This window comes from Pseudopodoces humilis, chromosome 11 (genome assembly GCF_049639895.1).
Source record: "Pseudopodoces humilis isolate 2021_Gansu_Grassland_sample_001 chromosome 11, ASM4963989v1, whole genome shotgun sequence".
In the NCBI taxonomy this organism is placed as follows: Eukaryota; Metazoa; Chordata; class Aves; order Passeriformes; family Paridae; genus Pseudopodoces; species Pseudopodoces humilis.
Window position 1 is genome coordinate 6,176,901 of NC_142210.1, and position 12,604 is coordinate 6,189,504.

The 12,604-nt window shown below is 37.5% G+C and overlaps 1 protein-coding gene across 2 annotated transcripts in view; it reads left to right on the plus strand.

Moving 5' to 3' along the window:
* GIGYF2 (GRB10 interacting GYF protein 2) overlaps nucleotides 1–12,604 on the plus strand; it is a 75,624-nt gene that overhangs the window by 2,577 nt on the left and 60,443 nt on the right. For both annotated transcript variants that reach the window (XM_014258291.2, XM_014258296.2), the window contains exons 3-4: nucleotides 9,469–9,548; nucleotides 12,132–12,261. In XM_014258291.2, the coding sequence (XP_014113766.1) occupies nucleotides 9,508–9,548; nucleotides 12,132–12,261 (171 nt within the window). In that variant the 5' untranslated portion in view covers nucleotides 9,469–9,507. The remainder of the gene's footprint in view (nucleotides 1–9,468; nucleotides 9,549–12,131; nucleotides 12,262–12,604) is intronic.

Sequence of the window (12,604 nt, forward strand, 5' to 3'; positions counted from 1 at the left end):
ACAAAATAGTCCATTTCCTTAGTTTTTCTTAATTTTTCTGTTTTTCTTACCTTTTTTCCTCTTCAGTGCTTCTGCTCAAAGATTAGTGGAGATAAACTATATATAATTCATGATTATAGATAGAGCTGTGGGGCAGAGCAAGGGAAACTTCTCCCTACAGAGCTTGCTAAAGAGCCATTGGATGCCTTGGTGAGGAGAAACCTTTTTCTTTGTTTACTGAGGAAGCATTTGCCTTGAAAGGGACTCTTTCTTTGTGTGGTTTTCTCATCAATTTATTTTAATTTGTAGGGTGACATTTGAAATCCAAGGTGTGTGAAATGCTGCAGGGGGATGGGGTTTGCTCTTACGGGAACAAAATCAGTTTCCTGCCCAGCTTAGCCTCTTTTTGTATCTCTTGCTCTAAACTCTGGAACATTTTTTTTTTTGTTAGCATAAAGGATCTGGCTTGAAAATCACCAGAAGTGAGAAAACTTAGCAAGTTTGCTCAAGGTGTGCCTAGGTAATGGATGGAACTAAGAATTAAGTGTTTTAAGTGACAAGGTCTGTACATCATTTGCCCTCTTGTGGTTGGTGGTAATGTGTGTGGATATATATAACTAGTTCATCATGGGGATGTTTAATACCATTATTTTTTCATGTTTAGCTCAGATGGCAGCTGGAGATTGTAGCAGGCTGAGGTCTTTGCATAGCTTTGTTAGGAGCTGAGATTGCCACTGTTTGGTGATTACAAAATGTGTCCACTTCTCTTTTTTTTTTGCAGAGGGGAGGGCTTTCATTCCACTTTCTCTAAAGGTGATTAAACATTCTTTCAATTTAAACACTGTAGATATGGCTTGATGCCTGTATGGGAAACTAGGCTGCCACTGAAATTTGTCTTTACCTCTTTCTCCCCAATTTATTTATTTATTTATTTATTTATTTAAAGATATGGAAAAGATGCATAGAATTGTTTTGATGCATCTGAGGTTTTTCCCAAGCTTGAAGTCAAAGTGTGTTTTTTCAGGAGTGAGCCTCTCCTGTAATCCTTAAAGCTTGTAAGACTTAGAAGCTGGATATGTAGACCTCAGAATTATAGAGAAAAGCAGAAGGAGTCCCATGCGCTGTGTGGAGGTTGTAGAGTGTGTAGGTCAATGAAAAATTTTGGTTGATATTTAGAGACTTGTTTTAAAGTACTGTGTTGTTGACTGCTTTTTGGATCACTTACTGATTTTTTATTGTCTCAGTTATTAAAACAGTGCATTATCATAATTCTCTCTCTTTGGCCACATGTTTAAAAAATATAGGGAAATAAAGAACAATAACTCGATGGCTTTAGTGGGCCTGCTTGTATATGTAAATTGTCATTATAAACCGTACATATACAGTTACAAACACTGGTTAGAAAGATATTTTTGTAGTGTTAAATAGTTACTATTCCCGTGAAAGTAAGCATGATGCACTGCAGTTGGAAGTGTTTTGTTACTTGAAATTTTGTCCTTTTTATTCAGTAGAGAAATACTTGTTTCAGATTCTGGTTACAATGAAACAGGTTTTTTTAATGTTCCTTCTCTTCTTGACAATACATGTAAATTGCAATCTGTTAGTAATATTTTATGATAAAGATACTGGCTTGTGTGACTGGGAGACTCAGAGGCTATAGATGTCCGTAGCTAGATCAGTTTGGGTGAAAACAGATAGGATCCATGTGTGGTGGTATGTTTGTTCAGACCTGGAAGAAACAAGGAAGAGATGCTCTCTAGATACTCCAGTGATGACTTTGGGTGAAGTTTTGTGGTGATAGCTGAGTAGCTGAATTTACATGCCTTCAGCCTTAGGATGTCATGTGGCAAGGAGTTGGTTTGGCTGGCAAATAATGGATTTATAAACTGATTTTTTGAGCCACATGTGTTGGAATCTGAGGATGATTTAGTTGGAAGAGCCTTTGGTAGTTGTCTGCTCCAGCCTGCTGCACAAAGCAGGGCTGATGTCAGTGTTAGACTACGTGTGAGAGAATGTGAGTGAGGCTGATCATGGAATAGCATATGGCAAGGTTTTTATGTAAAAAAGTTATTTCATAACTTGACTTAATAAATCAGAGGTCCCATTCAACCACCGTTGAAACCAGTTAAACTTTTATGGTAGGCTTAGTTAATGCTGAATCATCAGCATATGTAATTTTCTTTGTAATACTAGGTTTTAAGAGTACTGAGGCCAGGATCAGGCTAATATCACAAGTCAGTTTACAAAGATATGGTTCTTAGATCAAAACAAGTGATTTTTCTTTTTTAGCAAATTTTGCAAAAATGGATAAGCTATTAAAAAGTATTGTAGTTCATGTGTAGTCTACGGTCTGATACACATTCTGATTCTGTCTGTTAGAATATTTTTACTAAATGCTCACTGTTGAATGTTTGTTTCCTGAAGTATAGGATGTCTCAGAACTGCATGAGCAGGATACCTCAAGGAACAGGGTGGAAGGGGAGGGAGAGAATTTCCAAAGCCCAAAGAAGCTGGTTGTTTAAATGACATTTTGAAAATGAACCCCTGAACCCTCTCAGCAACCCAGATCTGTTAATTCAGTGAATGTAGTCTGAAGCTGTGTTCTTCCACTTTGGAAATATGTATGGGCTATAAAACGTATTTGATGAGTGGGAGAGAGGTGGTGCAGTGGGTTCACAGTCTGGCTGCTGGCCTTGCTGGGGAGCAAGTGGACAGGCTTGGCATCTTGATCCGTAATGCCTTCTGGAAGGGCACAGACAAAATAGTTATCTGCCAGCAAGTTTTCCATGTACAAGGTAGACAGATGTGGAAGTGATTTTTTTTTTTTTTTAAGCTGGAAAGTGAGTGCTGGCAGGATTTTTGGATAGGATTTGGAATGAGAAACGTTTGTGTTCCAGCTAGTGGCAAGGCCAAGGGTGTGGTTCCCTGACTCTGCTTAGAGCTTAATCGCTGGTGTCTGGCTTTGGCTGGGAGTTGGCTAATAAAGGTGGAGGTCACACTGTGTTCTGGTTGGTAAAGTGGGAAAAGCATTCACATTTGGCTGTATGCAGGTGAAGCAAGGAGTGGATAGCTCTCCAGCCTACCTCTAACCACTAAGTTCACTATAGTAGGTAGGAAAGGAGGAGAACACCTGGAGTTGTGTTACTTAATGTTCTACATTTTTTTTGACTTGATTATTTAGTGTGTAGGTTTTGTTAGTCTCTTATTTCATTTCTATCCTTGAAGGGCTACTTGTATGTGTTGTTCTTGACTAGGGTGTAACACCTTCCAAGCTGAGGTGCTCCATGTGATGTGAAGCTCCTTGTGATGAGGTGCAGTGAGCAGAGGAGTGCCAGTTTGAAAGTGCCATTTGAGGTAGTCATGGACAATTTTTGATGAGAAACTGCCAAGAGATTGAAATACTTTTGCAAGGGTTTGAGACAGGGAGGTTATAAGACTTCTAGAGATTAAGAAATGTAAGTGTAATAGTAGAAGTGTAGTTTCTGGAGAAGTGCATGGTTTGGACATTGTTCTCTTAGGAAAAACTTTTTGATGTGTGGGTAGATAGGCCTTGGAAAATTCACTGCCTTTATCAGGAATCAGGTTTGATAAGCCAGAAGGGACTCTTGTGACTTATCTGGCATCTTGTATAATGTGACTAATGGATTTTTTTTTCTGATTAATTTTCTATTTAAATTAGAACATATTTATTCAAAAATAATTTCACATCGATCTAAAACCAACTAGGTTTGTTGATTATCTCTGAATGCCTTGTTTCAGTCCCTTCACTGAGTAAACTTGGGTGTTCTGATGTTTTTACATGAGTGATCATTTACAGACTAAGATATTTAATTTTTTTCTCAAAGCTCAATAAATAGAGCTTGAGTATGTTGTTTTTTCTTCTCACTGTAAGGCATGTCTGTCAAGTTCTATCAATTTTTGAATACCTGATTTATCAGCTCTTTTGCCTCTTGCAACAGAAAGGATACTGTATCCCTTCAGTGGTAGAATTTGGTGTATATTTACTCTGCATTTTCTTTTTCCTGTGTTAAATTTTTTTTTGTTAGCTCTTCTAGTTGATCTGGTATCATATATTCCTTTATCAGTTGATTAATGTCACAAATCTCATCATGGTGTCAGGACTCTTTTTCCAGAATAGCCTTGCGTTCCTTATATATCACCTGTGTTTTCTGCTTGTGAGTCTGACTTTGCCTTATTCAGTGCAACCTGCTGTACTGGATGGAGTCATTGAATAATTCATGATGGTACTATTGATGATGTATCATTTCCATTATTTACCATATCCATGTTTGTCATCCTTAGGTTTTAGAAGTTTTGTGGCCAGTGTTACAGACTCTGTAGAAGATGGCTTCTTACCTTTTACTTGCTTTTGAGAATTTTGTTCTGTCTGAGATGGGTTGTTGTAGATTCTTCAAAAGAGAAAAAAAATTAGGTTGTGATGATTTGAGACTTCTTGTGTGGTTCTGAATTATTTTGATCTTTTTAACATTCTACTAAATTGAAATGTCCCGCAGAAGTTAAAAATCTATCTACTTGCTCAAGTAATGACATTTTCTACTCTTAGAAAAGTATATTTTGATTGCATGTCTTCCATAAATCTATGTTGCCTGGCCTTAATTATGTCAGTGTCCTTTAATCAGTGTTGTCTGCTTTAGCCAGTGATTAATATCAAACAGGTTGTGTAGCCACCTGAGTCATCCTGTTTACCATTGTACTTCAAAGGTAGCTTGCATACAGTTGTCGATCATCTTTAATATTTCAAGAATTAGAGAAAATCAGCATTAATTATTCAGTCAACCTGTTAATTTTTTTTTTTTTTAAACACAGTTATTGGCACTGACATCAGCTAGGTCTAGTAGCTGTCTTTGGAATGTTTTCTTGCTTGTGGAAGGTGAAATTTTCTCATCTTGATGTAAAGTTGCTCTTAAACAGTGGAACATTGCTGTTAATTCCTTCTCCGTATTTATTTAAGGAGAACCCATTTCCTTGCACTTAAGTCTGTTCATATTGGATTTCTGTTGTGTTCTTTGATTCTCGCATTTTCATCCAATTTCTAGGTTTGAAAGATTGTTTCAGACCTACAGTAGTAGCAGAACTACCTTGAAAAGAAAGGATATTTTCTTCCTAAACGTCTCTGATCAGAGAATAGACCATTTAAAAATAAGAGCTATGTATAGGAGGGATCAGTGGTATATTTTTTTCTTTCAAAGGTTTAGGTTTCCAAAGTTAATAAAAAAAACCCCCAAGCATGCAGTGGCCCCAAAGCTGTAAAGTGCATTGACAGTCCAAATCTTTAATTTTTTTATTATTTTTAAATTTTTTTTTATTTTTTGTTTGTCTCCAGAAAAGATTAGATGTTCAGACCTGAATGCAGCCATTGCTTAAGCTTAACTAGGAATGCTAAGAACCTTTCTCTTGGTAGTCTCTACGCAGAACATCTTGGTGAGACAGATAGCCATGAATTGCTAGCAGAGAGAATTCTGTAATGGAAATGTAGAAATTTAGCATTGCCTGAAAATCTTAATGCAGGTGCCTATCAGTAACAAATGACCCTTAAATGGCAATTATGTGAGGTTGAACAAAGTCTGGAAAACATGGTGGTTTTGATCTTTCAAATCTCTGAAAACAGCTTTTTGTCCAGGTGCTTACTAGCTAGCTGTATGTTTTAAATAAGATACCACAGCTTATGAGCAAAATGTGCCACAGTAATTGCAGACCTCCAACTGAAATATCTAATGCATTTTAACACATAAATCTAGCTAGTAGAATCAAGTTCTGGCTCATGTCTGTAGCAGATGTTTGAGAGCTTTAATATATATGTAAGGTACTAAATATAAATAGTGAGCTTGAAAAATAATTTAAGAAACTGTAAGCTTGGCAAAATAACCATTGTTCCTGAAGTGAACCAGTGAAATGAGTGTTGCTGATGGCAGCTTCTGCATGTATAATATTAGCTGTTAATTGTGAGTGAAAGCCACTTAAAGCCTTCATGTTATTAGATTGCAGTTTGTGTCTGTTCAGAGGGTGGACTTCTGACTTTGAAAGTACTAAAGAGCAGACAAAATAGAGGTTTTTCCCCCTTGCCAGCCTGCAGGTTGTTGGTGGGGTTGATGTGATTTCTTCTCTTTTCACTCCTGCATGCTCATGGCTGGTTGTGGCTGTTACCCCAGGAAAACAGGGTCCCAATTCCAGTTTTATGAGTCAGTTCCCAAAAACTATGCAGGAAAACCCCAACTGTAGAGTTCACTGGCACTTTGATCAGGTATTGACCTTATCTGGAAAAATGTTCCTGTTTGGAGGATTGGTGGGAAGCACCAGGTAGCCACCTTGGCCAAGCAGTAGTGCTAACTGGCCATTATCAAAATATTACCTCAGTTTCTTGCTTCAGCTTGAGGCTGCCCATGTGCTCTCTGCCCATATAAAATCTGTGGCTGTGGAGATTACTTGATCAATAGCCTTTGATTTGTAGAAAACCTCAACTCACAGAACTAACTGTTCAGAAAGGGGCTTTTCCCTCATCAAATTATATCAAGGAGAAAATATTAGGTATATATTGTTTTTGTAATTTGCTGTCTTTGTTTAATAAGGATGTAGCATTTTAATAAAGACCAAAAATCAACATTTCTGCCATTAATATTGAATTTTAAGACCCAAGAAAGTGATCTAGATAATAAAGATGTGATAAGTTCACGCCTTTTGCTTAGCCAAAATGGTTAAATTTGTGGCCTGATCATTCATTTCTGTCTCTGAATACATCATCCTTTTTCTTGCTCCACCCTGACTTTTGCCTCCTGTGATGCGAGTGCTGCCTTGTCCACTCCAACTTGCCTTTCCAGTTAGTACAGCTTCTCCTGCACACAAGCCAGGTGTGGTGTGCAGTCACAGTCAGAGGTTCCTCTCAGGTTGGCTTCCATTCTTTCCCCTTTTTGGCTTCCAGTTTGAGAACCGGTGGAAGCAGAACAGGGCTTCCACTCCCTGTTTCATCTGCTCTGACGCGGCTTTAAGTGTTTTCCTCTGGTGCACGTGCTGTCTTAGCTTTCCTGAGCCTTTTCCCTGTTCTCTGCCCTCCTCTTCCCAAATCATTGCCCATTTCCAGGGTGCCTCTTGTCCAGCATTTTTTTCTCAGCCTTGCCTGTAATTTTTTTCATGTGTGTTTTATTTCTGGGTCTATTCAGTTCACCTGTCACACCTATTCAGATCATCTCCATATCTGTTTTATTCTGTTTTGGGGGGATGTATTCAGTGCAATTTCATTCACTTATAGTTGTCTTGTTTTCAGTTCAAAATTCATACAGTCAGAACTTCTAGGGATGGAGTAACGTACCTGAACGCAATACAGAAGAGGAAGGGTTCACAAAACTAAGTACTGTGGCCAAAATGAGGGATAGGGAAAGCCATTTAACAGCTCACTGGGAGGAGACTAGCATTCTTGTAGGTACCAAACTGCTAAGGAGTCTAGTAGAGAAAAATGACACAGCATCCTCAATTTTTTTGGAAGGCAAGAGGCTGAAGAGAGGGGCTGAGTGGGTCCAGAACCAGTGAACAGCTTGATCATAACTGGGTTTTAGTGCTTTGTCCTTATATCTGATGCTTTTCAGCTGTGTTTTCATTGTTAAACCCTGAGTGCCAGCCTTTTTTGGTATTACTGATACTAGACTGGCTTTGATGTTCAGAGTTAAAGATCCCAGGTTCCCTGACGATGCACATGTATTGATCTGAAAACTCTCCACCCCATGCCACCCCCAGAAGAGGGATTACAGGCATTGCAGGAAGTGGAGGGACAGCTGTCAAGGCTTCTGGAAATTGTGTTAGATGCTTGTCTCTGCCCAAGTGTGCATGATAGTTTACTTGAATTGCCCCACAATATTTTCTCTTGTAGCTGCTGCCTGTTGTCTTTGGGTACCTCACCTTTTATTTTGATTTGCAGGATGGTGAGTGGATATACCTTGAATGTTCTAATGAGCTGTCAGCTGTTTCAAAATGGCAACTCAGATCAGACCAAAATCATCTCAGACTAGGCCTGTGAGAATATTTGTATTTTTGTATTAGCTTTTGGTGCAGTTAGTAGGGATAATTCCATTTAATTGTCTAGATTTACTGTGAAAATAAAAACATTAAGATTAGTATATTAATTACTTTGTGTACAGGACAAAGAAGACACTGCACGTTGTTAAAATATGTAAGCCAAACGTTAGTTGGTGGGTTTAGGCTGCAGGGAGTTTTATAAGCATTTTTAATCTTATGCCCAAAGTATTTGAGTAAAATCTACTCAAGCAATTTTAGCATATTTGGTTTTAGCATGTTTTGTCATTTTCTAGCTTTGAGAACCTTGATTTATTTTCTTTAATATCATTGCTTCTATGGAATATATAGGAAATATATAGGAAAAAAAAAAGTTTCCTGTTTTGTTTTGTCTTGTTTTTTTCAGTAACTAATGCCCTTTCCACCTCTATCTCCCTGGATTTTTTTTTCTTTTTCATCACCTTTTCAGGCAAAGTATAGACAAACTCACGGAGTTCCTTATTTTGACTCTGGATCTGCTAAGGGATGTGGTTCTGATACAGCAGTTTCCTCCCAGATGTTATGGGTTCTTGAAGTCTAATCAACCAGTGTCTGCAGATGATGCTTCAAATTCTTCTGTTTCTTGGGCTTTACTATCTTCCTCTGCAGATTTGGATTTGGCTGCTGCTGGAAGGAAAGAGGAGCTGTATTTATTGCTTGAAAAGACACTTCTCCAGAACTGCCTGGGCTGGACTTGCTTTTGTTAGGGAAAAGTTCATAGCCTTAGTCTTGTTCTTTCTTTCCTGTATGGCTTCATCTGCTCTTATCCATACACTCTGGATATGTAAGAACTTGACCTGAGCTTTGCTAGTCTGCAGGATCTACCTTGGCTAAATGCAATGAAATTAGCTGAAGTCTGAAGTTAGGCTTTTTTTTTTTTTTTTTTTTTCCTTAATAAAACCAAGAATGAAAGAAATACTGCCATTTGCCTGCAAAATTTTGGAGGATGTTGTAGCATTGGATGTACTCCATCTTTAGAAGGCTTATTTTTCAAGAATGAGCAGTGGAAAATTCTTGAATACTCTGCCACTCAGCTGGCAAATCTGTCTTGCTGTAATTCTAGTGGGGTTTTTATCCTCTTGTAATTGTCAGGAAGCGGCAATTCTGTTAATTAAGCATTACTGTTCTTGGAGAAGAGGATTATGCATCAAGTTCTCTGTGTTTGTACAAATTGTTTCCTCAGACACCCTAATCCAGTGTCCTTTTTGAGCTGTTAAAAGAGGGATTTAGGGAAGAAATCTTGATGCAGTTGTTCCTATACTATTAAATCAATCTGTTGGAAAGCTGAAATGGATTCCTTAAAAAAAATAAATTTCAATATAGTCAATTTTTTCACTTCTTTGCATGACCAGGTGTGCTTTTGTGTTTTGAGTTAATCTGAAGGGCTGTATCAATCCAGCTGTTTGATAATAAATATTTATTTTTCAGGTTCACACTTTTTAAAAAAGAGGAATAGAACAGGAAAAAATGGCAGCAGAAACTCAGACACTTAACTTTGGGCCTGAATGGTAAGTTTTGTCTGTTTTGTCAGACTCCAGAATTTGTCTAAAAGGATTTTTATTTTTTTCCCCTTCATTTGGAGCAGAATTGATTATGGGACTGAATGGGATGTATCTTTGTTGTTTTGTCCTGCTTCACCTCAGTCTGTGGCCTGTGATGTAAAGCAATGTTATAAAATTAGTCTTCGTTTTGTGAATTGGCATTGTGTATGAATTGAGTTGGATTTTTTGTTATGTTAATGCATAATATTTACCTTGCTGCCAAGCATTTGAGGGAGGAGTAATGTTTATGATCTCAGAGGTATGCACAGAATAATTGAAGATGTGCTTATTCAGTCTTTCTATGTGATGCATGTTAATAAGGAAGTTCTTAAACTCTCCTCACTGTGCTTAAATCTATAGCTAAGCAAGCTTTTTCTTTTCCCAATTTTAATAAAACCAATCCACGTATGGAATATGGTAAAAGTGTGAGTTTTGTGTCAGTGTCCTGCACGTTTGTATTGAAAAGTGTCAGGAAAAGAGAGCTATTGTGTTCATGGGAATCCACGCGGTCATATAATTTCGTCGCCTCTTGATTTTACAGCTTGTCTGACATGCATTGTCCTGGCTTTTGCTAAAGAGCAATTGCACAGGTGTGATTATTCAGTATTTGTTCCAATTTCTTGTTAAAGTATTGGTGACTTCAGTTACAAACAAAACTTCTGAGTGGTGTGGTTTCTGAAGAGTGATTGATTTCCAACTGTGTGAATGGGAGTGTGAGTGGTTATAGGAAATACAGTTGCTGCATAGCATGTGATTAGAACTGTTACTTGAATAACACATTCAGTTTTGCTGACACAATTCTATACACAATGTACAGAAATTGGAGAAGATTTAGTGAAGAAATAACACATGATTTGCAGCCTGTGAAACAATGAGAGCTCAGTCTGTTTTGTTAGAATGAAAGAAGGTTAAAGAATGAATTTATCAATTTCTATAAATATACCCACCAGGCAGATATCTTGTGCAGGAGTGCTCTTTGGTGTAAGAGACAGACATTATTAGATTCTTGATGGATGGAAGCCAAAATTATATTAAAAAAAGAGAAGGGGGAAGGCAGTTCTTAAAAAAAAAGCATTTACTTCAACAGTAACTTAATTGCTGTGTCATAGTGAGGGGACTGTTGTAGTGAATCTCCAGTTAGATTAAAAACCAGATTAGATTATATATGGAAGCATATATTCAGTGAATTAGTATATTTTTACAGGAATAATGGAACATAAGATAGTTTTTCTTTGGGGTTGTGGTATAGTCATGTCTGTCACATAAGCTGCTGTTTCACTTAACAGTGAAAGTCTGGATCACGTTTGATCTGATTGGTGTTGAACATTGCACTGAGCCATCAAATCCTTTAAATAATTCTTTCCCAGGTACAATTTGTTTGGAAGTGGTACATAGAGAACTACCACGGGGTGGCACCAAACTAAAAAAATAAGATCAGCTTTTGACTTGAAAATAATTTTTTTCTTTCCTGTTTAAAGAGCAATAAAACAAATCAAAGCATGCTTTGATAATTAGGTGAAAGGTAGCCTCTGAACCACTGTTTTAGTGTAGACCTACTTCCCTTTGAAGGATTTTTTGATTGCTGAGAAAAGCTTTTACTGTTTTACTTGTCTATGTTGCCCATCAAAGAGAATGTGAGAAAATTGGCAGGGTTTTTGTTTCTTGACACACATATCCTTTTGTAAAACATTCCTCAAACTTAAAAATAGGAAATATTTGGGTAGCTGAGAAGGCGGCTGTGTAGAATGAGACTAATTCACCTGCAGAGTGGGAATAATGTACAACAGTAAGATGCTACCTGCAAGAACTCAAGTAACTTATTTGTGTGGGATGGGAACAAATGTAATGGCATGTTTATCTGTTACCATAAATTAGATTTATTAGGTAGCTGTTTCCAATGTCTCTGGAGTAGTGTCACTATATTTTGTACATACTTTTTTTTTAATTTTATTTTTTTTATTTATGGATAGCCTAAATTAGATGGTATATGTACTCTGAAACAAAAGCCATTAATTTTAACTTGTGGAAAAGGAATTTGTGGTAAGGGAGGATTCCAGAGACAGAAGAAGAAACTTTGTTATAAAATTTAGTATGCTGTACTGTTAAACTTCATGAAACATCTGAGTAAAGTCTTCCCTTAACTTAATATTTGCTGCACTCTCCGAGCATGGTAGGAATTTTTCTTGGCAAAAGGAAGCTGTTGTCGTTAAGATGTTGTACTGATATGTATGCAGCCTGTGTAAATAGCTTAGGTAAGGCTTTAGGTGGGTATAGGTGACTTGCTGTATAGCCAACGTAAGAGTTCCTGGGGAAAGTTGAATTCCTTGATGTGCTCATGGGAATTTTTTTTTCTTGCTCTCCTGGCTGGGGGTGAAACAATGGAGGTTCTTCCACTCTTCCTATTGAAGCACTGAGATTTAGAGTATTGATGTCTTTACTTTCAGTATTGTATTTATGTTTTTGTGTGAAATCTGTAAATGTGCAGAAGAATGGTAGCACAGGTGAAGAGATTCTCAATTCAGTTTTTATTGCTTTTCTGCTTTCTTTTAGGCTGCGAGCTTTGTCTAGTGGCGGGAGTGTGACATCCCCTCCTCTGTCTCCGGCATTGCCGAAGTACAAATTAGCAGACTATCGCTATGGGAGAGAAGAAATGTTGGCACTTTTTCTAAAGGATAATAAGGTGAGCAGGAAGAGGAAGGTGGCCTGATGTGTATATTCCTAAAGACAGTCTTGTGATTAAGAATAGTTGTTTGTATTTTGTGATTATGGACAAAGAAATCACATATCCCTTGCAATCCCAGATTGCAGAGGGCTGATTGTGGGGGGTTTTCATGTGTGCACTTCTTTGATTGAACTTCTACTAGATCCAATGTTTTTGGGTTTTTTGTTTGTTTATATTTTTGTTTGTTTGTGCGTTACTTGTTTTTTGGTGTTTTGTTTCCATTTTAGGGGTAACTTTCTGTACCCCAGAGAACAAAAAAACCTGATTGCCATATTCAGTCCTACTTCCACAGATGACTGAG